Raw genomic sequence first — 22,506 nt, 5'->3', positions numbered from 1 at the left:
CCAGCCTTCTCGAGAATCAAGGGAATAAGGCCTTGAGTGACAACTCAAAGAATTCTGTAGTTAAAGCTGCAGCCCCACTTTGCCCTGGCACCAGAGCTGCCCGGGAGAGGTAGCCCAAGGACACAACAGCCTCTGTGCAGCCCTGGGGGACCCACGTCACTTCTCTGTGCTTTGCTTTCTTGTTGGTGAAGTGAAGGTGGTGCCAGTATGGACCTCGTAGGGTTGTGGTGCGGATTAAATGAATTACTAACATTTGCAGGGCACTTAGGACGGTGCTGAGCACGTGGGAGGCACTATGTAAATGCCACGTATCACTCCCAGGGGTCTGGGCTTCTCAGTGCCTCCACTGCCCCTCCTCCACTCGGGCCAGACTCTCTCCTTCCTGAGGTCCATGAGCATCACGTGAGAGGAGCATTTCTTTCCTTCTTCTGAAGGGTGCTCCCAACTGCCAACCATTTACTGCTAAGCTGGCCTGCACCCACTTCCCCCCAAAGCAGGTGCTCTTAGCCCTTGGAGTTACCTCCTCCCTACCTGCGCTGAGGAATCACTCCAAGTAAGGTCACTCAAGGTGAGAAGAGCAACTTTCTTCACCCAACTGTGAAGCAGTGTTCCAAGATCTCTCCTCGGAGTGAGCTTGCTGCTCCTGCAGGAACCATCCCAAGAAGTAAGAGGACAGTGAGAGGTACAAGTTACCTGTCCCCTCCCTTCCCACACAGAAGCCTGCCTACAGCTTGTTAAAGTTTCTCCCAGGGGTTCAATTTACGCACTCAAAAAATATGTGTTGAGCTTCTACTCTACCCCAGGCAGAGGGGTAAACATTAACAAGAAAGATGGATCCCTGTTCAGTGTCATGAGGAGCTGCTAGAAAAGTAGAGTCCATTAGGGCACAGAGCAACAATTCACTGAAATCATAGACGTCCAGGATATTCAGGCAGACATAATTTGGGCACTTACATGGGAGGTGGCATTCAGGAAGGCTTCCTGGAAGAAGGGGTGTCCAAGCAGAGACCTGGTAGATGTATAGGCTCTAGGCAGGTTATTGAAGGAGTGTGCATTTAAGCAGAGGGAACTGCAGTGGTCAAAAACCAGAGGTGAAAGTGGCATTAGAAAGCATGTGAGCTGATAGAGGATGAAGGATGTAGGAAGGAGAGGGTAGACTGAAAAGAGGAACAGGAACCATTATGACAAGCAGGAAGGCATGGGGGCTATTAAGTACAGAAATAAAATGATCAGACTGGTGCTTTATTCTTACACCTGGAAAGATGGCTCTGATTGTGGTGTGAAGAACAGATTGAACTTGCCGGGGGCCTGAGCCAGGCAGTCAGGGTGAAGAGTAGTGAAGGATGGATTTCAGAGCTCCTCAGCTGTAAAAAATAATAGGATTTGAACATTTACTGGTTGGAGAAGACAGAGGGAAAGAGCAGGAGGAATCGAGGGTGATACTTCTAGGTGCCTGGCCAGACAGAGGCCTGCGTGGAGGAGATAGTGCATTGTGGCGAGCGTTGAGTTTGGGGCGTTCAGTGGGGCCCAGTAGGCAGGTGGATTCCTGGATCTGAGGCCCAGAAGACAAACTTGGTAGACGTCGGCACAGAAATAGGTAAGTTACAGAAGAATCACCCAGGGAGAGTGTGGGAGTAGAGAGGGAAGACGGTCGACACGAATCTAAGGCTCACAAGAATGTAAGGAGCTGCAGAAGGAAGAAGCCTCTGATGGAGCCAGACTCGAAGCAGCCAGACAGATGGGCACGAAGAGAGCATGTGGAAGAGGCGCGTTCCGAGCAGGAGGCACGCCATGGCCGACTGTAACGGCTGCCAGGAGGTCAGGAAGATAAAGACTGGCAAGGTCCTTCCAAAGTGACCACAAGGAGGTCACAGTGGCTCTGGAGAAAAATTCAATACAGGCAGAAAGGTTTAAAGCCAGAGTGTAATTTCTAAAATTACCTACCAGAATCTTTCACTCTAACAGAAACATAGATGAGGTGTCAAGAATTTCCTCATAACTAGCCAACCTCGTCAGCTCTTCTAAAGTGGCTCAGATCTGATCAGCGAAGAGAAGAACCACTGCTGACACATCAGCGTGTTGGAGGAGGGTTATGCAAATCAGTCCTCGCTGTAGCCCTCGGTGAAGTGATGAGGTTGCCCAGTTTCCTTGCCCTTGTGTTCTTCCTATTCGGGAAGGCATGGACGGCACCATTCTCCTGACCATGCCCTGACAGGTATTCTCAACCCTGAATTTTTCTCCAATCTCACTTCACACATCTGACAAGAATACTCCACAAATAGAGAAGAACTTTCCTGATCCCTGGGTCAGCCAAGCAAGATATTGACTTGCCCCTGCAGTAAGAACATCTGTTAGACCGTATATGGATGGAATTAAATTACTTGTCTGCCACGAGCTGAAAGCAATAAAATGAGACAGGTCAGTACACCCAGAAACTTCTGGCTAGGAGCCCAATCTGAGAGAAAAGAAGGGTGAGGCAATACTGGATTTATAATTCTATAGCTAGTTTTGAAGGGTTTTCGGAGTCTAAACACCATACATGTGACCCTGAACAACTAGGACATTAGGGACACGGACACCACGACCACCACCACCCCACAGTCAAAAATCCGCATATAGGTTTTGACTCCCAAGAACTTTAACTACTAATAGCCTACTGCTGACCAGAAGCCTTACCGATAATATAAACAGTCAATTAACACATATTTTGTATATGTATTGTATACTATATTATAATAAAGTAAGCTAGAGAAAAGAAAATGTTACTAAGAAAATCATAAGATCCCTGGCTGGTGCGGCTCAGTCGGTTGAGCATCATCCCATGCACCAAGAGTTCACTGGTTCGATTCTGGTCAGAGCACATGCCTGGGTGGTGGGCTTGATCCCCAGTAGGGGGTGTGCAAGAGGCAGTCAATCAATGTTTTTCTCTCTCCCTCTTCCTTCCTCTCTCTCTAAAATCAATAAAAACATATTTTTAAAATAAAATTATAAGGAAGAGAAATATATGTACAGTATTTCTTGAAAAAATTTTGCATATAAGTGGACCCGTGCAGTTCAAACCCTTGTAGTTCAAGGGTCGATTGTATACACACATGCAAAGCTATATTATTGAATCATGCTTATGTATTAAGAGGAAAATAACATTAATAAGTCATCCAAATAAGTCATACATATGCCTTCAGCACTGATCCAAATTATCAAGTTCCATACTCCTGTGTATCTGCTGAGTTTCCCCATGATCAACACCATCCCGGAACCAATCTCTAAAAGGCAAGAGAGGGCTACTTTGGGAAAGAATAGGTGACCAAAGGCTCTGAGCCACCTCAAGACTGAGCCCTGAGACCCTTGCTTTTAAGAGATGCCATAGATGCTATGTTTCCTACAGAGAGTCAGAAATCAAGGGATAGAGTTTTCCAAACTGGAAAAGAGGGGCTATGGAATGCATGTCAGTAGAGTGAGTCAACCCAACTAGCCAACAAAGAGTAAGAAGAGGGGTCGAGAGGAGAAACACACATCCACACCAAAAATATAAGCTCTGGGTCCTAGCCAGTTTGGCTCAGTGGATAGACGATTGGCCTTCGAACTAAAGGGTCCCAGGTTCGATTCCGGTCAAGGGCACGTATCTCAATTGCAGGCCGGTCAATGTTTCTCTCTCTGTCGCTCCCCCTCCCTCCTACTCTCTGTATTTCTCCATGTCTGCAGCCTGGAGAAATTTGGTAATATACCGAGGAGGTGTGGGTGCAGAATGAGTAAAGGACTGTGCTCTCCTCCGGCAAGCGTTTCCTATCATCTCTATGGACCTGGGGTTAAACCCTCCTGGTACGCACTCCCCATCAAGCTACTGAAATGGAAGGTGGCTTCCCACCACCTTCCATTCACAGGGTGAATTAGTTCTGTCTGCCTGCTTGTCTGTCTGCCCGCTAGACTGGAAGTGCTCAAACAGCAGGACTTATTTCTTCATCGATGTATCCCTGACATCTAGCACTGAGCGTAGCTCATAGTAGGCATTCAATAAATGTCTGATGAGTGAATAAATGAACAAATTCTTGGGTCCCACTCAGCAAACACATCTTTGGCGTCACTTCGGGAAGCAGCCGCACTGAACTCATCTAAAGGGCTCCAAACTCTGACCAATCCATCGGGCTCTAGCTTCCTATCAGGGCTCCTGTGCAGTGACTGCTGCTTTCCACCAGGACTGCAGAGGGAAGAAGCTGGAGGCCCCTTCAACTCCGCGGAGTCACGGCTCCCCGGCGCCTAGGACAGCGCCCAGCACACCACAGAAGGTGCCGAGTGATTATTTGTTGAATGAATGAGTGAATGGTCGCTCCGCACCCCCTTCCCTCCGAAGGTAGTCGTTCGAAAAACTAATTGAACTCCTTGCATGAAAACTTCAGGCCGGACTCAGGGGAGGAGGTTAGGAAGCACTTGGGTTACGATTGGAAGCAGGACACCAAGACACACTGACACGCTGCCTCAGGGGTGTGATTTGTGTGACTCAGAAGACTTATGCAAAACCCGCATCACTTCTCTGCATGGAAGCAGGGAGTGTGCAGATGGTTCTGCTCCTCCATCCAATCCCACATCCATGTCAGTAGTTCTCAACCTGAACTGCACGTTAGAATCACCTGAAGAGTCGTATGCCATCTCTGGACCACACCCTGGGTTAATTAAAACAGAATTCCTGGAGGTGAGACCCAGGCGGTGGCGTTGTTAAAGCTCCCTGGCTGATTCCAGTGAGCAGCCACGCTTGGGAAGGACGGCTGTCTTTACAGTCAATCAATCTGCCTCTTCAGTTCACGGTCCGCTAGCTCTCTCTGCCCTGCACATGGTTTGGCGGCTGTCCGGCCCTTCCATCTGTTTGGTGGCAGCAGCAGTCACTGCCGCTTCTGTTTTCTAATCATTCTTATCTCTGCATATCCATATGCAATGTTTTTACCCAGACTTAGAGGACTGGAACAAGACTTTTGCAAGATTTTATAACTCATGGCAGCACAGCAAATGCACCTACATTTCCTTATAAGTGCACATGTGTTTGTGGATGGATGGATAGATAGATAGATAGATAGATAGATAGATAGATAGATAGATAGATAGATAGATAGATAGAAGCTACCCAGAGTTTAACTTTGCTTTAGTTATTTCTTCGTGCTCAGAAAACTGTGTGAGCAGACTTCCTTCAGTTTCAAGAGCAGTTGCCAGTTTAGATTTGTGATGAATCTTTGTCTCCCTCTAGTGGTAGTACTGGGGCATATCAGCTTTGTGCAACAGATTTCCTTCTCTTAGGTTCCTACCCTCTTAGTTCCCAACAGCATCAGAGGAGACTGGCTTTAGGGCCTTTTGCTGTTTGCTGCTGAATCAGCTCCAGTGGTGCAATTTACCCTCATGAGGAGAAAAGCCAATGAGAGTGCAACTCACTCCTCAGCCTTCTGTTGGTCCTCCAAAGGACCTTCCAACATCTGTAAGAACCGGTCATTCACTTAGCAAAATTTTATTGAGCACCTATTATATACCAGGCACTTATGAGTAAAAAGAGCTGTTTCATATCAAAGTATCTTTTCTGTTGTTGTTATTTTATGTTAAAATATTAATATCTTGATATTAAAACAATAGTAGAGCAATATGTTTAACCCCAAGCAAGTTACTTAACCTCTCTGTGCTTCAGTTTCGTTATCTGCAAAATGGAGATGACAATAGTACCTTTCTCATAGGGTTATACTATAAAGTACCACCTGACATCATCACCATCTTTTTTTTAATCTTTATTGTTGAGAGTATTATAAATTTTCCCCTTATATCCCCCCACTACCCTCTTCCACCTGGTTTTCACCCCACCCCAGGCCTTCACTACCATATTGTCTGTGTCTGTAGGTAATGCATATATGCATATAAGATCTTTCGTTAATCTCTTCCTGCCCCCTTGCCCCACTTCCCTCTGAGATTCGTCAGTCTGTTCCATTTCCATGCCTCTGGTTCTATTTTATTCATCAGTTTATTTTGTTCATTAGATTCCTTGTTTGTTTATTTTGATTTTTAAATTCAAATGTTAATAGATATGTATTTATTGCCACTTATTTTTCATATTTTTATTTCTTTTTTTCTTCCTCCTCCTCCCTTTTCTTCTTCTTCTTCTTCTCTTCTTCTTTCTCTTCCTCTTCTTAAAGAATTCCCTTCAACATTTCATGTAATGCTGGTTTAGTGGTGATGAGCTCCTTTAGCTTTTTCTTTGTCATCAAATGTATTCTAAAAGTCCTAATTTTACTCTAGAATGATTTGCCCAAACATTCCTTTCCATGAAGCAATGCACAGATTACATTAAACTTAATAAGCATGTAGAGACCACCAAGTCCTTCTGCCTCTTTTTCCCAGGCCAGTTCACCATGTTTCATTTATTCCCAGTCTCAAGGCACTTCCTCATGGCTCTTCTTATCTAGACCAAGGGTCAGCAAACTAGAGGGGGGCCAAAGCCAACCCAATGCTTGTTTTTGTAAATAAAGTTTTATTGGAATGTATCTACACTCATTTGTGTATGTGTGCTCTATGGTTGCTCCCATGTTACAATGCAGAGTTGAGTGATTTCAACTGAGACCATATGACCCATAAAGTATAAAATGGTTACTATCTGGCCCTTTGTCTAGACTACAAGTTGCTCTGGTTTTATGCCCAACTGTGTTTAGAGAGTCGAGATCCATAACACTCAGGCTAGCCTGTGCAAGAACCAAGATGTCAACCTAGGACACCTCCAGCCCCCAGCTCTCCTTTCTCCCCCTCACTTTGTAGTAAAAAGCCTTAGTATCTGAACTGCTTGGTCTTGAAGAGAAAAAAATCAGAAAATTGAAAAGCCTTTCAAATTCATATTCTGACAGCTTACTTTTGGACCTTTTCTTCAGTTTTCAGCACCCTCAGATCTTTCCTGGAATTGAGCACTATTGAAGGCTGGGCTTCATTTCTTCCTGCCAATAACCAGAAAATGGGCTGCTCACTTCTTCTGTTCGTAAAGGTTCATTGTGCCCTTGTAGCTAGAAGCTGGGAAATACTGTCAAGCAAAATGGACTTCCACAGTGAAACTGAGGGGTATATCTGACATCTGGGGTATAGTAAGCAGAGGGCCCCTAGAATTTGTGGTAAAATGGAAAACATTACAATTTGGGGGCATGGGGAACCCATGTTAGCCATGGCCTGGATCCTGGAGAGGACCCTTTGAGAGATGAAGGTGGCCAATTTGAAGGGCAGAGGGCGTGCCAAGCACGAGATCCCCTTTGGCCGTGGTCAGCAAACTGCGGCTCACGAGCCACATGTGGCTCTTTGGCCCCTTGAGTGTGGCTCTTCCACAAAATACCACGGCCTGGGTGAGTCTATTTTGAAGAAGTGGCGTTAGAAGAAGTTTAAGTTTAAAAAATTTGGCTCTCAAAAGAAATTTCAATCGCTGTGCTGTTGATATTTGGCTCTGTTGACTAATGAGTTTGCCGACCACTGAGTTTGCCAAATACTAATGAGTTTGCCGACCACAAAGGGCCTTTGGGAACACGGAGATGGAGTTGGGTTGAACAGAGTAACATGGACTCAGACTTACCTGCATAAGTGTGTCAGAGAGAACAGGTAACAGCAGGTCAGACCAGTAGAAAGCCTAGACATTTTCCTTAACATTTACCAGGTTGCCTGTCAGGATCCACCCTGTGATGATAGCTTAGTGGAGTGGTAAAAACACAGGCCATGGCATGAGCAACCACCTGCCTCTGACTAGTTGTGTGACCTTGGACAGGTTACTCAACCTCTTGAGCTTTCACTTGACCCAAATACCAAAGGTGGGGAACTCTTAGAGGTTTAAGTGAAGCACCAGCCATCCAGCAAGGGCCTCACTATTAGAGAACAATGGACGTTACGCCGACGTGGGCAAGATCTGTGTCTTGCTCATCTTCATATCTCCGCTATCCAGCATTGTGTCCAGTATATGGGAACTAAGTGCTCAGGTCAAGTTCATTGCATGCTAGAGACAGAAGCAGTTTTAGACATCCCAGTGACGAACAGATAAATGAGGAAATGCTACAGGGACCCAGGATAACAAGACTTATTCAGAGATGCTTTCTCGGGCTTAGCTTAGTCTCTCACATTTTCCACTCTGATTTTAACCATGAAAATCATGTCCAGTCTCAGGAGAAGTGAGGGGGGATTGGCTGGAGGGAGGGAGGCTGAGGGAATTGAATGATATGAACATCTCAAATCACCTGGCCCTGATGACAAAGAGTCTTCACTCAAGAAGGATCGTCATCCTATGGCGGAAACGGTCAGGAACCCAGGGATGTGCTGCACATTCACTTCCTCTTGAGTGACATGATTTTTGGAAGCACTGAAAGTAGTCTCTCAGGAACAAAAAGGACTAAGTTTTTACTGTTTTTAGACTTCCACTGCATGTTTTCATCTGTTTCTTTCTTTTTATCCTCACCTGAGGATATTTTTTTCCATTGATCTTTAGAGAGAGTAAGGAAGGGAGGGGGGAAGGGGAAGGAGAGAGAGAGAGAGAGAGAGAGAGAGAGAGAGAGAGAGAGAGAGAGAGACATTGATGTGAGAGAGACACATTAACTGGTTGCCTCCCAAGTGCACTGCCTGGGACCAGGGGTCAGTGGGGGTGGAGGGAAAGATCGAACCTGCAACTGAGGTATGTGCCCTTGACCTGGAATTGAACTCGACACCCGTAGGTCCACAGGCCTATGCTCTAACCACCAAGCAAAACCAGCCAGGGCTCATCTCTGTTTCTTGATGGTCTTATGATATTAAAAATTCATTCAGCCAACATACTAGTGTACCATCAAACTATTCCTCCTCCTCACCCTGGACAGTTTCATTTTGCTATTCTCTCTCTCTCCACATTTGGTACTTACTGAATTATAGTATGATTTATTCCCTGACTTTCAATGTTTTTGTGTTTCTCCTTACTTCCTCATAATGACAGTTTATTGTTGTGATTTAATGGCTTTGTGAAATGCTTTTATATTAGCTATCTAATGGAAAAGAATATTATATTTTTATGATTTTTCAGAAGCAGTTCTATTTAAATAACTCTTTTCTAAACCAGGCAGGGTCCTGACTATTGATGAATGAACGAACATTTCTTTTACTTTAGGAAGTACTTTGGTATTCATGGAATAGAGGCAAAGGCTTATACTGTTCCTGAAATGTGCCTGAAGACCTCAAATCTATTCTAAGGCAACTTTTTTAGAAGATCTCTACAAGCATGTGCCTCGCCACAGAACACAAACAGCTTTGAACAGCTAGAGGGCAACTAATCCTCAATCATTTCTTCAGCAAGCACGTATTGCACCTCTAATACTGGCCCGAGATTGCGTGAGGTGCTAGGGTAAAACTCAGCCTCTGATATTAGTACATCCAGTGGGTGAGATACAAGGCCACAGATTCCGCACTGACAGCTCATTTGAGAGCACAGAGCAAGACCATCTACCCGCCGTGGGGCCATCAGGAGAGACGGCCTAGAGAAGGCAATGCCTGAATTGAATCTGGAACAGTTAGCGTTTTAGGTAGAGTGCCAAGACAGGATGCTGAGAAATGAGCGCTTTGGTGACAAGAAATTCCAGAGGGCTGGACTGCACCTTTGAGTAGAGGAATGACTAGAGATGAGCACCTGGAGAGAAAAAGCAGGAGCTCTCTCCATCCATTACCCTCTTCCCTCTCGAGTTGCCCACTGAGCCTCATCGAAGAGCTTCTAGGCAAACAAACCTCTCCTGCCCATTAAACTGTATGCCAAGTATTGTTTTACAATGGGGAAACACAGCCCTGCATTCCAGGACCTCATAGAATCTGGTGGTGGAGGCTGATCTATCCCATATAATAAAACCCTAATATGCTAGGTGACACACACTGACCACCAGGGGGCAGATGCTCCGACCGATAGATTAGCTTGCTGCTGGGGTCTGAACGATCTGGAATTGGAGAGATGGGCCAGACACAACCTGGAGCCCTCCCGTGGTCCCTCCCCGGCCCCAATTGTGCACCGGTGGGGTCCCTTGGCCTGGCCTGTGCCCTCTCACAATCCAGGACCCCTCAGGGGATGTCGGAGAGCTGGTTTCAGCTGATCCCTGCAGGCCAGGCCAAGGAAGCCCACTGGTGCATGAATCCGTGCACTGGGCTTCTAGTAAGCAAATACTAGTAAGTAATTATAATGTGGTGTGTTATATACTAAAATAGAGTTTGACAGGCAACTGATGAACTGCTTTGGGAAAATTATAGGAATTTCCATTAAAAAGTGATGTTAGAGCTGAGCAAAGATATCAGAGGATTTCAGAAAGAAGAAATAGTGTATGCAAATAATTTATATATATATTTGATTTAAGGGTGTTTTTGTGAACCTACAAATATCTTATTGTTGCTGGAACCTCAAGTTCCAAGGAGGAAGTGAGAGCAGATGAGGCGAAAAAGAGACAGAGGCCAGTCCAAAAACAGTCTTATAGGATGTGCTAAGGAATTTGATGTTTACCCGATAGACACAGAAAACCAATAAAGGCTGGGCGGGGGGCAGTAATATGGTCATCTTAGCATTTGAAAGGTTTATTCTTTCTAAGCCTGCTGATAACGTTGTTTAAATGTCTTTGCGAACAAAAACCTATCCTAACTAAAGAAGAGATTGGTGGAGAAGATATGGTAGACAGAGAAAGAATATTAATGGACATTCTTGGATGTTCATATTCTTATGGATATTATATATGGGGATGGATATTAACTAGACTCACTGTGGTGATAATTTTGTAAAACAGTATATTTAAATGTCAAATCATTCTGTTGCACACCTGAAACTAATATAATATGTCAGTTATACCTGAATTTAAGAAAACAATATATATAATGGATAAATGGTTCAGGATTAATTAGGGTACAATTAATTTGACATTAATACAATTACAAGAGAGTTGGGAGCTTTTTAACCAATAAAGTAATTTGGATTCCTTGCAGTTGGCTATTAGGATAGGTAATGAGGATTTTCTGTTTAAACTCATTTGTTCCTAATCTTCCCTCTTTCCACCAAGGGAGAATAAATTTTGGTTCATAGAGCCTCATGGATTGATTCCCGGCCTGAATGTGATAATGGGAGTCTATGAACCACTTAATAGTTGAAAAAACACGAACATTTACCTGCAATATGGCTGCACAGACTCATTCAACCATTGTTTCTTTGCTTTCTTCAGGAATTATACCAAGTTATTGCAAGCACTGGTTATCTTAGGCAGCTTAGCTATTTATGGCATCATGGAATGCATTGATAAAATATTGTTTTAAAACATGGGGGAGGCATAGTAATAAAAAAAAATCTCATGCCCTGACCAGTGTGGTTCAGTTGGTTGAGCATCGTCCCATGCACCAAGAGGTCACAGATTCAATTCCCTGTCGGGGCACGTGCCCAGGTTGTGGGCTCCATCCCCAGTAGGGGGTGTGCAGAAGGTAGCTAATCAATGATTCTCTCTCATTATTGATGTTTTTATCTCTCTCTCCCTTTCCCTTCCTCTCTGAAATGAATTAAAATATACTTTTTAAATGAATATCATTACATAAAAAGACCATTTTAACAATTTTTATATTTCATAAGGGATGCAATCAGTATGTGCTATATCTTGGACTTCTGGGGATCACATGGAAAAGGGAGAATTGCATTTTTACCTTAATTTTAAATCAGGGTTTCAATGAACATTAAAAAGGTACAATAAAAAGGTGCAACACTTCATAAACAATCTCTTTTTAGTGTGTTTTTCTACTAAAGGTGGTTTGCCCCATGTGAGATATTCTGAAATTGTCCACTGTAATCTCAGGCTTTCATATTGCATTTTCATGGGAGTCTAAAATAATTTGGTGCATGACTTTCCACCCCCCCCCCCAGAGTTTCTTACATTTTACTAGTATGCTATTTTTGTAACTTACTTTACAATGTGTAATTTGTTGCTCTTACAGAATAATGAAATTTCATGTTGCAAAACGGAAGTTTAAAGAAACATTACGCCCATATGATGTAAAAGATGTAATTGAACAATATTCTGCTGGTCACCTGGACATGTTGTGTAGAATTAAGAGCCTTCAAACACGGTGAGCAATGAAAATGTTATTGTTGTAAAGGAAAGGCACAGAAACTATCTGGGAGGAACTCTGTAGAAGAGAAAGCTCTTAAATTCCATAGTTCTAATTCATTTTCAGTGGGAAATTGGGCCTTGCTTTTAGCATAGATTTTATTTAAGGATGTAAATCAGGTATTAAAAGCCTTCAATGATACAGTGTCTCAGTTTCCTCATCTGTAAAAATGGGAATAATGTGCCCGGCTCGTATGCCTCAGTGGTTGAGCATCGACCCATGCACCAGGAGGTCGCCAGTTCAATTCCCCGTCAGAGCACATGCCCAGATTTCAGGCTTGGTCCCCAGTAGGAGACGTAAAGGAGGCAGCCAATCAATGATTCTCTCTCATTAGTATTTCTATCTGTCTCTCCCTCTTCCTTCCTCTCTTAGAAATCAATAAAAACATATTTTTTAAAATAAGGATTGCCCTAGATAGTTTGACTCAGTGGATAGAGCATTGGCCCAAGGACTAGTAAAAGACCCCAGATTCGATTCCGGTCAAGGGCACGTACCTCGGTTGCAGGCTCGATCCCCAGCGCTGGTCAGGGTGCATGCAGGAGGCAACCAATGGATGTGTCTCTCTCACATCGATGTTTCTCTCTGTGTGTCTCTCCCCCTCCCTTCCACTCTGTCTAAAACATCAATGGAAAAATATCGAGTGAGGATTAACAAAGAAATAAATGGGGATAATGTTAGTGCTTGCCTCTTAGGCTTGTCCTGAGGATCGAATTAATTAACACACAGTAAATGAGTGCTCAATAAATGTTAATGGCTGTTCTCATGCCGTCTGAATTATCACTGCTGCTGCTGTTGTTTTGTTATTTATATCCTTCAGGAATAAACTAGTTTTCCTTTTTCATTAAACTTTACCTGACGAAACAGCCCACAAAAATACCTTTCCCTACTCTGACCTCCCAAAGCATTTAAAGTCCACTATGGAGCCCTAGCCGGTTTGGCTCAGTGGATAGAGCGTAGGCCCACGGACTGAAGGGTCCTGGGTTCGATTCCGGTCAAGGGCACATACCTTGGTTGCAGGTTTCCTGGCCCTGGTCGGGGTGTGTGCAGGAGGCAACCAATCGATGTGTCTCTCTCACATCGATGTTTCTCTCTGTCTCTCCCTCTCCCACGCTCTAAAAATCAATGGAAAAAAATATCCTTGGGTGGGGATTACCAAAAAAATTAAGTCCACTATGGGAATAAAAGTACTCGGAATCTCGGTATACTGTGCCAGAGTCCAGACTGAAAAACGACTGGCTGGCTCTTGTATTGTTTCCTGGTTGCAAGTTTGTTCTCCTTGCTTGTGACTAAGACTGGGCCCTTCCCTTCCTTCATGTCCTGTAAATACTAGATACACACTGTTTTTCCAGCGAGCATCTTATTGAGTGGTTAAAAGAAATTAGTTCAACATGTTATCCCAACTATATGTGTTTAATTGTGTTTATCTCGAAGGCAAAATATTTAGTCAATTCCATTTTTTAAGGATTTTGCTTCACTATTAGGCACAAATTACCAGCATTTGTGATTAGTCTTAAAATACAAGGGCTGAGTCTGAAACATTGGCTTATATGCCCACAGTGTACTTAGCCCAGGGAAAGGGATATAAACTAGACCCTTAGTAAAACACCTGTTGATCAGTTACAAAAACAAAAAGAAATTACAATTTGTTCATTCATTCTTTTAGCAGATAATTATTGAGCGTGTAATGTGTGCCACGTGCTGTGGGCATCCAGATATTAATAAAATAATGACCCCATTCTTTTGAGCTTAGAGTTTAATAGATTAGACGTCATGACAGAAGGTAGGCGCTGCCTGTATTTCTATGCAGACAAAGTAAACGGGGAAGTTGAGTCGGTCCTCCTGGGAATTCAGTTCTAAAACACACAAAGTAAGAAAGTACTGCAATTCCCAGTTAGGCTGATCAAGTCCCCTTGGAAATGGTTTTAACTCATCCTGTGGTCATGTGACAATCTTTGCTTAGTCCTTTAATAGAACTATCTGTGGCTCTTAAGGGGTTTTTTTTATCAAATTGAACTGCTCTCGAATTTTCAGAACTAATCTAGAGTGTCTAGCTCAGGCGTCCTCAAACTACAGCCCGCGGGCCACATGCGGGTGTTTTTGCCATTTTGTTTTTTTACTTCAAAATAAGATATGTGCAGTGTGCATAGGAATTTGTTCATAGTTTTTTTTAAACTATAGTCCGGCCCTCCAACGGTCTGAGGGACAGTGAACTGGCCCCCTGTTTAGAAAGTTTGAGGACCCCTGGTCTAGCTCATGAAGAGTATATTTTTCAACTAGAATTCCAATAGCTTTTTTATCTGCTTATCTTTCACATAGCAGATGAACAATAAATGTTCATTGAGTAATCTATTAATGTGAAATCATCATAATTATGATTTTGTTATCGTTTAAGTAGTTAATTTTGGAAATACTTGGTCAAAGATGGAAACAGACAAGTGACCTCTTTTAGGTCACTCTGTAATTTGTAGTTTAAGGCAATTTTGCCTCCAGAAGATCACCCTTAAGTGGTTTCATCATGGACTAGAGTAAAAAGAAAATTAATCTTTTGTGTAATTCTCATGTTAAGAAAATAAAGCTCATCAACTGGAACAAGTTCATTTTTATTTCACCTTACATAAATTAAAGATAATTGTATTGAATTTTTCTTTTCAAAACACTTCATTCTGGTCTAGGGCAACCTCCATCTTCAGTACTCATAATCAGATGTCCTCTTTCTCTGCTAGTGTTGATCAAATTCTTGGAAAAGGGCAAATCACATCAGATAAGAAGAGCCGAGAGAAAATACCGGCAGAACATGAGACCACAGATGACCTCAGTATGCTCGGCCGAGTGGTCAAGGTTGAAAAACAGGTACAAGTGAACAATATTGGTTAAAATTTTAGCCAGAATTTTTTAAAATCAAAACTGGATTTGGCAATTGGATGTATTTTAGTGATTAACATATTTTGAAAGGTAAATCAAGAAATAAAATCAAGAAAGAGCAAATGAAATGAAATTTCCTTGTGCATAGACAGAATTCTCTAAATACTTGGACTTCCATATAAGGAATAGAAAATCCCACCTCATCACACAGGAAGCAATTGTAGATTTTCAACACTAAGATTAAAAAAGTATCTATTTTTTATTTGTGTTTTGGTTATTCTTATTGTCTCTCTTCTAGACCACTCTGTAAAAAAAAAAAAAAAAATCATTATCACTACAAAGACCATTTCTCAGAAATCAAATTGCTACCCCAATTTAATTATAAATATTTCAGGTATTAATTCTGAAGCACTCTGTGTCTTTATTTTTCAATTCAGAAGCACGTGGATTGCTATTTAAGGTCTTGATTTTATTATAGAATAAGTTCCTTACTATCCTGCACAAGAGTTCCAGAATGTTTTCACAGAAGAGGCTTGGGAAAGGCAACCTGACTGGGCTGGGCAGTCCTGAAGTTGCATTTGTACAGTGATTATATGGGTTGGGGAGTATCAATTGTCCGTTTTAGAGAACTGAGGGAGAGGGGTGCCGATGAAGATTACCAAGAGGCCAAAGCATCCCTCTCCTGAGTCCTCCCGTGGCCCCAGCACTGCTAGACATGACGTTCTAAAATGGTACTAAATCAAAAAATTTTTAAATAAAATAAAATGGCAATAAATATCAGGTCTGCATTATCCTTAAACTCTATATTTTACTGTCTTGGCACACAATGGTTTCTTTTTTATTTTTTTAATTCTAAAGGTGAAGCCCTTTCTTAGTAACAGTTCTACTCCTCTGTAACCATTTCCCCCATTTTCAGGTACAGTCCATTGAGTCCAAGCTGGACTGCCTGCTAGACATATATCAGCAGGTCCTCCGGAAAGGCTCCGCCTCCGCCCTCACCTTGGCCTCGTTCCAGATCCCACCGTTTGAATGTGAACAGACATCTGACTATCAAAGCCCCGGGGACAGCAAAGACCTGTCCAGCTCCGCCCAGAACAGTGGCTGCCTAACCAGATCAGCTAGTGCCAACATCTCTCGAGGCCTGCAGTTCATTCTGACGCCAAATGAGTTCAGTGCTCAGACTTTCTACGCGCTTAGCCCCACTATGCACAGTCAAGCAACACAGGTGCCATTGAGTCAAAGTGATGGCTCCTCAGTGGTGGCCACCAACAACATTGCAAACCAAATAAATGCGGCACCTAAGCCAGCAGCCCCAACAACTTTACAGATCCCGCCTCCTCTCCCAGCCATCAAGCACCCGCCCAGGCCAGAGACCCTGCACCCAAACCCCACAGGCTTACAGGAGAGCATTCCTGATGTCACCACCTGCCTTGTTGCCTCCAAGGAAAATGTTCAGGTTGCACAGTCCAATCTGACCAAGGACCGTTCTCTGAGGAAGAGCTTTGACATGGGAGGAGAAACTCTGTTGTCTGTCCACCCAGTGGTGCCCAAGGACTTGGGCAAATCTTTGTCTGTACAAAACCTGATCAGGTCCACAGAGGAGCTGAATATCCAGCTTTCAGGGAGTGAGTCAAGTGGCTCCAGAGGCAGCCAAGATTTTTACCCCAAATGGAGGGAATCCAAATTGTTTATAACTGATGAAGAGGTGGGTTCGGAAGAGACGGAGACAGACACTTTTGACGCCGCGCCGCAGCCTGCCAGGGAAACTGCTTTTGCGTCAGACTCACTAAGGACTGGAAGGTCTCGATCATCTCAGAGCATTTGTAAGGCCGGAGAGAGTACAGATGCCCTCAGCTTGCCTCACGTCAAACTGAAATAAGTTCGTCTTCTTTCTAGGCATAGCAGTTCCTTTAGCCATACATATCATTGCATGAACTATTTTGAAAGCCCTTCTAAAGTTGAATCTGCAAGAATCAGGAAGAACATGAAAGGCAGTTGATAAGCCCATTATCTTTTAATTGCATGAAAATGCATGTTTAGGGATGGCTGAAATTCCGAGGTACATCAACATTAACCCGCTCATTTAGTAACGTACCTTGAGTTAATAATCCTGAGAAACCAAACACTGCTAGCGCTGTGGGATGTATGAAAATTAGGTCATTTAGAGGATTTTGACTCTCTATTTTGAAATTATGGGAGTAAACACCTTCAAATTTCAGCCATTTCTGCTTTGCGATTAAATGCAAAATATATTTTCAAAATTAGGCCATAATGTATATTTAAACACAACGGCACTCATCAACTGCTGCTAACAAGGTACCAAGTAAAGCAGAATTTGGGAACAGTAGAAATGGCTGCTTATTTCAAGATATATAGTTGCCAACCCATTCCTTATTCAGTCATACTATTATTCATGTAATTTGAATGTCAGTATGTGTGCTTTTGGTGATTTACTGCTGTGGCAAGCAATTTTGCACATCATTTTCATGTTGTTCTTTATGATGAGAATGTTCTTCAATTGGAAAATGTACAAATCATGAAATTCAGGGCCAGTGGGGCAAATAGACTGAGTATTTGACACATTTGACGTTACGGAAACATATTCCTCTAATGGTGGGAATCAACTTTGTAAGTTTGTCAACTTCTACCCACACAAAGGAAATGCTGATCAGTACGATGGCCAGTGCGGCTGGGCTGAGCTCTCTGCAAGGCGCCAGCCCAGCCTTGCCTACGCTGCCCACAGAAAGGGGACGTGTGAGAAGCCGCTCCCACTAAGCTGGTTCACAGGCAGGGTCCCAGGGACTGAGCCATGGGCGGGAGACTGAGATGGGGAAGGCCTGAGAACCCAGACACAACACCGGGAAGTCAGTGAAGTTCAAGAAAGTGACGTCCCCTCCAAGGGCAGTGAGAGGGAGCGAAACAAAACAAAATAAAAGAACTCAATTTTTATTTTATATTTTTTTTAGAAAATGAGTACTACTAAGAAATTCAACTACCTAAACATCTGATATATAAACAGAGAATTTTGCAAGGTATTTATTTTTTAATATGCCCTGAATGTGTTTTGCTATTATGTAGTACATTTTACATAGGAACGGCCAAAACGAACCCTCCTTTACTTCTTATACCACAGTGAATATTTTCTATTCTCCCCAAGAATGTTGTCCCAAATCTGAAATGATTGGTTCCATTTCCTGGTATAAGCATTTACAGTTAGAAAAGCCAGGTAGCACTGGCAGGATCTGCAAATCAAAACACTTCATCATGTAACAGGACCACAAAAAGCCCAGGAGAAATCAAATAAAACGTGTATTTACCGGAAAGCAAGCAATGCTGACAGCTTGTTAGAAACCAGTCTACTGATCTCAGACCCACAGAACTTCAGCCAAGGTAATGGCCTTCAAAAGGCAAGGAGAAGCAAGATAGCACTCAATTCACTTCAACTCTAGCCACAAAGGACGTTCTTAAAGGCCTCCCCTCCCAACCCCACCCCACCCCAAACCCCCACAAATAGTGCTGCCTGCTGAAAAACTCCAGCAGTCCGAAGAATGAGCAGAGATAGCAACTGGGTAGCCAAAGGCAGGAGGAGGCCCTGAAATCCCCCAGCCCTTCCCAGTTCTCTCTCACAACCTGCTTTCCCCACCCCTGACTCTCTCTCCTTACTTTTCTTCTCCATTAACTGCTTGTCAATTCTCGGCCACTATTTTGCTTCTGAACTTCACTAGGCCTTACCCAGCCTCCAACCCCAAGGAAACCACTTTTCCACTCCCCCTAAAATGTGCTTCCCAACCTTTTAAAGTCCTTGAACCTTTTGATAGACACCTACATTTTGAAACCTTCCTCTTCTCGCCTGCCCCTGGAGTTCTAGCACATTCCCCTGGAGTGTATTGTTCAGAATCTTCTCGGCCGCTGGAGACACACCGAAGGTAGAGTCTAATTTTACACTCCAGCTAAAAGGATTTTGCCAAACTTTGAAAGCAATTATTTTCATTTTTGAAACATCTTAGTCAATTATCCAATGCAATTTTCACCTACCCATGTCTCTACTCAACCTGAAGTTGTGATACACCCTCTGGAGGAGGTTGCATACACACACAAATACACGTATGCACACGCACACGCACACGCACACACACACCTCCACTGACCTAAAGCCAGACATCTCCATACACTCGGAGGAAGAGGGAGGAGGCAGCAACTTTCAGGTAGCACTGATTCTTGGACAGACTCTGTCCTGGGTCAAACCCCACTGGCAGCAGGAATTCTGAATGTATTGGGGACCCCTCCTTGGGCTTCTTTTGGGCTTCAAACACAGCACAGTTCATCCAGCATTGCTGAAGATAGAAGATTCAGAAATAAATCCCACAAACATCACTGAGGTCTTAATGATAGCAAAATGCAATGAACCATGTTGTGAGAAACTTTTATACATTGAAGCCATGACCATATTGTGTCTATCTTAACTCTAGCACACAAAAAAAATTTTTTTGGATGTTCAAAGATAGTTGTGTTGTGTGAAAAATGTAGGGTCTGTCTGTTGTGTGTCTCTCTGGGGAGTTCGGAGGGGTCTCCTATTTATACCTAGCAGAGTCCCATTGGTCAATCCCAAATGGTGTCTAGAAGCACAGTTCCGCTGAACACTGAGTAACCACATGCTTTCTCAGCTCCAGTCTGTCTGCCTTCTTCAACATGCAGGGCTGATCAAGCTAACACTTCATTGCAAACATCCCTCATATGAGGTTAACTAAAAGATGTTCTGTGTCTGATCTAAATGTTTGCATTGTGTTCAACTAAATTAATATATGTAGATTGCAAGTTTTGTTTAAAGGAAGACACTTTATTGAGTTTTTTAGTCATTATCTCCTGCTCAAGTGTGCCTTTCTCACCTCCCGTTGACTCCGTGATTCTGAAAGTTCTTGATCTGCAGGTAAAACAAGTCTAAGAGAGAGGAGGACACCAGGCACAAAGTGACTAATTCTCTTGCCCATTTGCAAAGCCAATCTGTAAGGAATATGGACACACGAGCAACTAAATTAATGGATCACTTCTGAAAATACCAAAATATTACCTTATCTTCCCAGAAGCTGATTTTTTTTTTGCCTTAAAATGACTTGGTTGTGTTTTTGTAAGAGAAACTTAATTTAATATAAGTACGTGCATTTACGTGAGCAGTTCTAAAAGTCATGTACGACAATGCAATTGTCTGTTTCCTGAAAACAAATAAATCAGGAATACCATATCCATTTCAAGCTACCATTAAAATGTCATTTCCTTTGCTCTCTTTTACTGGGATTATTTGTTTTAAAGTAAAACATTAAAAAGATGTCTATAAACAACTAATGTGACTGTCTTTCTCTAGAACTAACTGGTGGGTTCCGACCTGACTGGTCCCAGTCAACCAAACTGACCGTACACAAATTTGGGGCTTAAATACAAAAATTATATTTTCGCAGTGTGGCTGAAGACATCATTGGTAATTTGGGAGGTAGAGAGGCTTGAAAATATTTTTGAGGGTTTTATTTTAAAAAATAATTTGCCATTGATTTTATTTTTGTTGTTGTTTGATATATCAAAACTCAGATACTAGTGCATGTGGGCTTCACGTTAACTATAATAAAAGGGCTTGTTCAGCAAGTGATAGGAAGTGGTGGCCAGGCAGTGCCCAAATGCCCCAGCCCCTGGCTACTCACAATTACCATTCTTAGCACCTACCCAGCTCTGCCTTACCAGGCGAGGGCTTCTGCTCCAAAAGGAATCTCTTCCTTCTTTCCTAAAAAAAAATCCCCATTTTTTCTGTTCCACTAGTGATTTTGTACTACATGTCCATGTTTAATTCCAAGGGAATGATTTTAGCGGAGGCTCAGGAAGTTAGAACCCTGGAATACATAGCAACAAAGCCCTAACAGAGGCGTGTTAGACAGTAGGAAGAAGAATGAGGATAACATGAGGGGCCGTCCCATCATGGCTCTAAATGAGGTCAAAAAGGTATGTGCCTATTCTACCACCTCCTGGAGAAACCAGTGAAAATAAAACTGCATGAAACATGCTGCTTGACCAACGTAAAAGTGTAAACAGCTTCCAAACGCCTTAGAACTACTTTAGCAGTACTTCTCATCCCCACCATTTAAAAGCAAGCTATACTTAGGACAATTATTCTGCCCTAACCATTGATAAATACAGGCTCGCAGACCTTGAAGTGACGAGTTTTATTAGCCTGGTTTTAACTACCTCCAGAATCTTGTACAGTACAAATCATTTCTTTAATTTTTTTTTTAATTTTCACTAATTACAATAAGTAATTCACCCTCAAGCCTACCTAATTCCAAATTATTGAAGTTTTTACTACATTTCAAAGCAGAAATTCATCATTATGTTTAAACCATAGGTTTTATGCACTGTCCTGGAAATCACAGCACCACAAAACTGATTAATGGATTTTTTTTATTCAAATAAATAAATGGAAAATCCAAAGGCACATTGGAATGATATACTCCTCTTTGCCCATTCAAAGGCACTTCATCTATAATAATAAAAGCATAATATGCTAATTAGACCAGACGTCCTTCCAGACATCCTTCCATCCTTCTGGACAAAGCCAGGGCTGCGAGGGAAGCCCAGATCCTGGGTGCCTGCCGGCAGTTAGAGGGAAGCCTGGGTTCCGGGTGCCAGAAGGAAACCGGTGTCGGCAGCTGGGGGAAGGAAGGCCTATTCTTGCACAAATTTTGTGCATCAGGCCTCTAGTTTCTATCATAATTTTGTTGACCAGTTTACAATCAGCATGCTCTAGGATAGACATGCAGGTCCTAGCAACATTACCATACATTGTCACAACCTACACCTACTTTTTCACCTTTTTACAAATACGCTTTTTTTCTTATCATTAGTAATGCTCATCTCTCCATTCATTGCTGCTTCTTCCTTTCCTTCCCCTTTGCCTACATGGCTGTGACTACCTTCCTGGATTGTCAACCCCACCCATGCCTGTGACCCCAAGTAACTAGGTAGTCACCCTTTTCTTTCCATTGCTACTTGCCATCGTGTGAGTAATGAGAACATCACACCACACACATTCCAGATTATAGACGCTTTTGAGCATCTCTGAAGCTCCTCACCTGAGCCCTCTGGGTGATGCTGCAACACCGCCTCCCGTTACCAAAGATCCCACCGCGGGCTTGGTGGTGGGACCTCTGCCACTCCAGGATGGGAACTCCTTGCCTTTAAAGGAAGACAGTTCTGCTGTTCTGCATGGCTCAGTGGTTGAGCACCGACCTATGAATCAGAAGCTCAAGGTTCGATTCCTGGTCAGGGCTCATGCCTGGGTGTCAGGCTTGGTCCCCAGTAGGGGGCGTGCAGGAGGCAGCCGATGGATGATTCTTTCTCATCATTAATGTTTCTATCTCTCTCTCCCTCTCCCTTCCTCTCTGAAATCAATAAAAGATATATTTAGGGAGAAAAAAAGGGAAGACTGTTCTGCTCTGGATCCCCAAGGTTGTCCATTATTCTCTCCTTCCCCATATCTCC

General features: G+C 43.0%; 1 protein-coding gene across 2 annotated transcripts in view; it reads left to right on the top strand.

Annotated features, from left to right (window-relative positions):
• KCNQ5 (potassium voltage-gated channel subfamily Q member 5) overlaps positions 1-20,313 on the top strand; it is a 514,470-nt gene extending 494,157 nt beyond the window's left edge. For both annotated transcript variants that reach the window (XM_079780853.1, XM_079780852.1), the window contains 3 exons: positions 11,950-12,081; positions 14,847-14,973; positions 15,902-20,313. In XM_079780853.1, the coding sequence (XP_079636979.1) occupies positions 11,950-12,081; positions 14,847-14,973; positions 15,902-16,864 (1,222 nt within the window). In that variant the 3' untranslated portion in view covers positions 16,865-20,313. The remainder of the gene's footprint in view (positions 1-11,949; positions 12,082-14,846; positions 14,974-15,901) is intronic.
• The last annotated feature ends 2,193 nt before the right edge of the window (positions 20,314-22,506 follow it).

This window comes from Cnephaeus nilssonii (assembly GCF_951640355.1).
Source record: "Cnephaeus nilssonii genome assembly, chromosome: 9".
In the NCBI taxonomy this organism is placed as follows: Eukaryota; Metazoa; Chordata; class Mammalia; order Chiroptera; family Vespertilionidae; genus Cnephaeus; species Cnephaeus nilssonii.
This window is presented reverse-complemented; position numbering and strand designations above follow the sequence as displayed.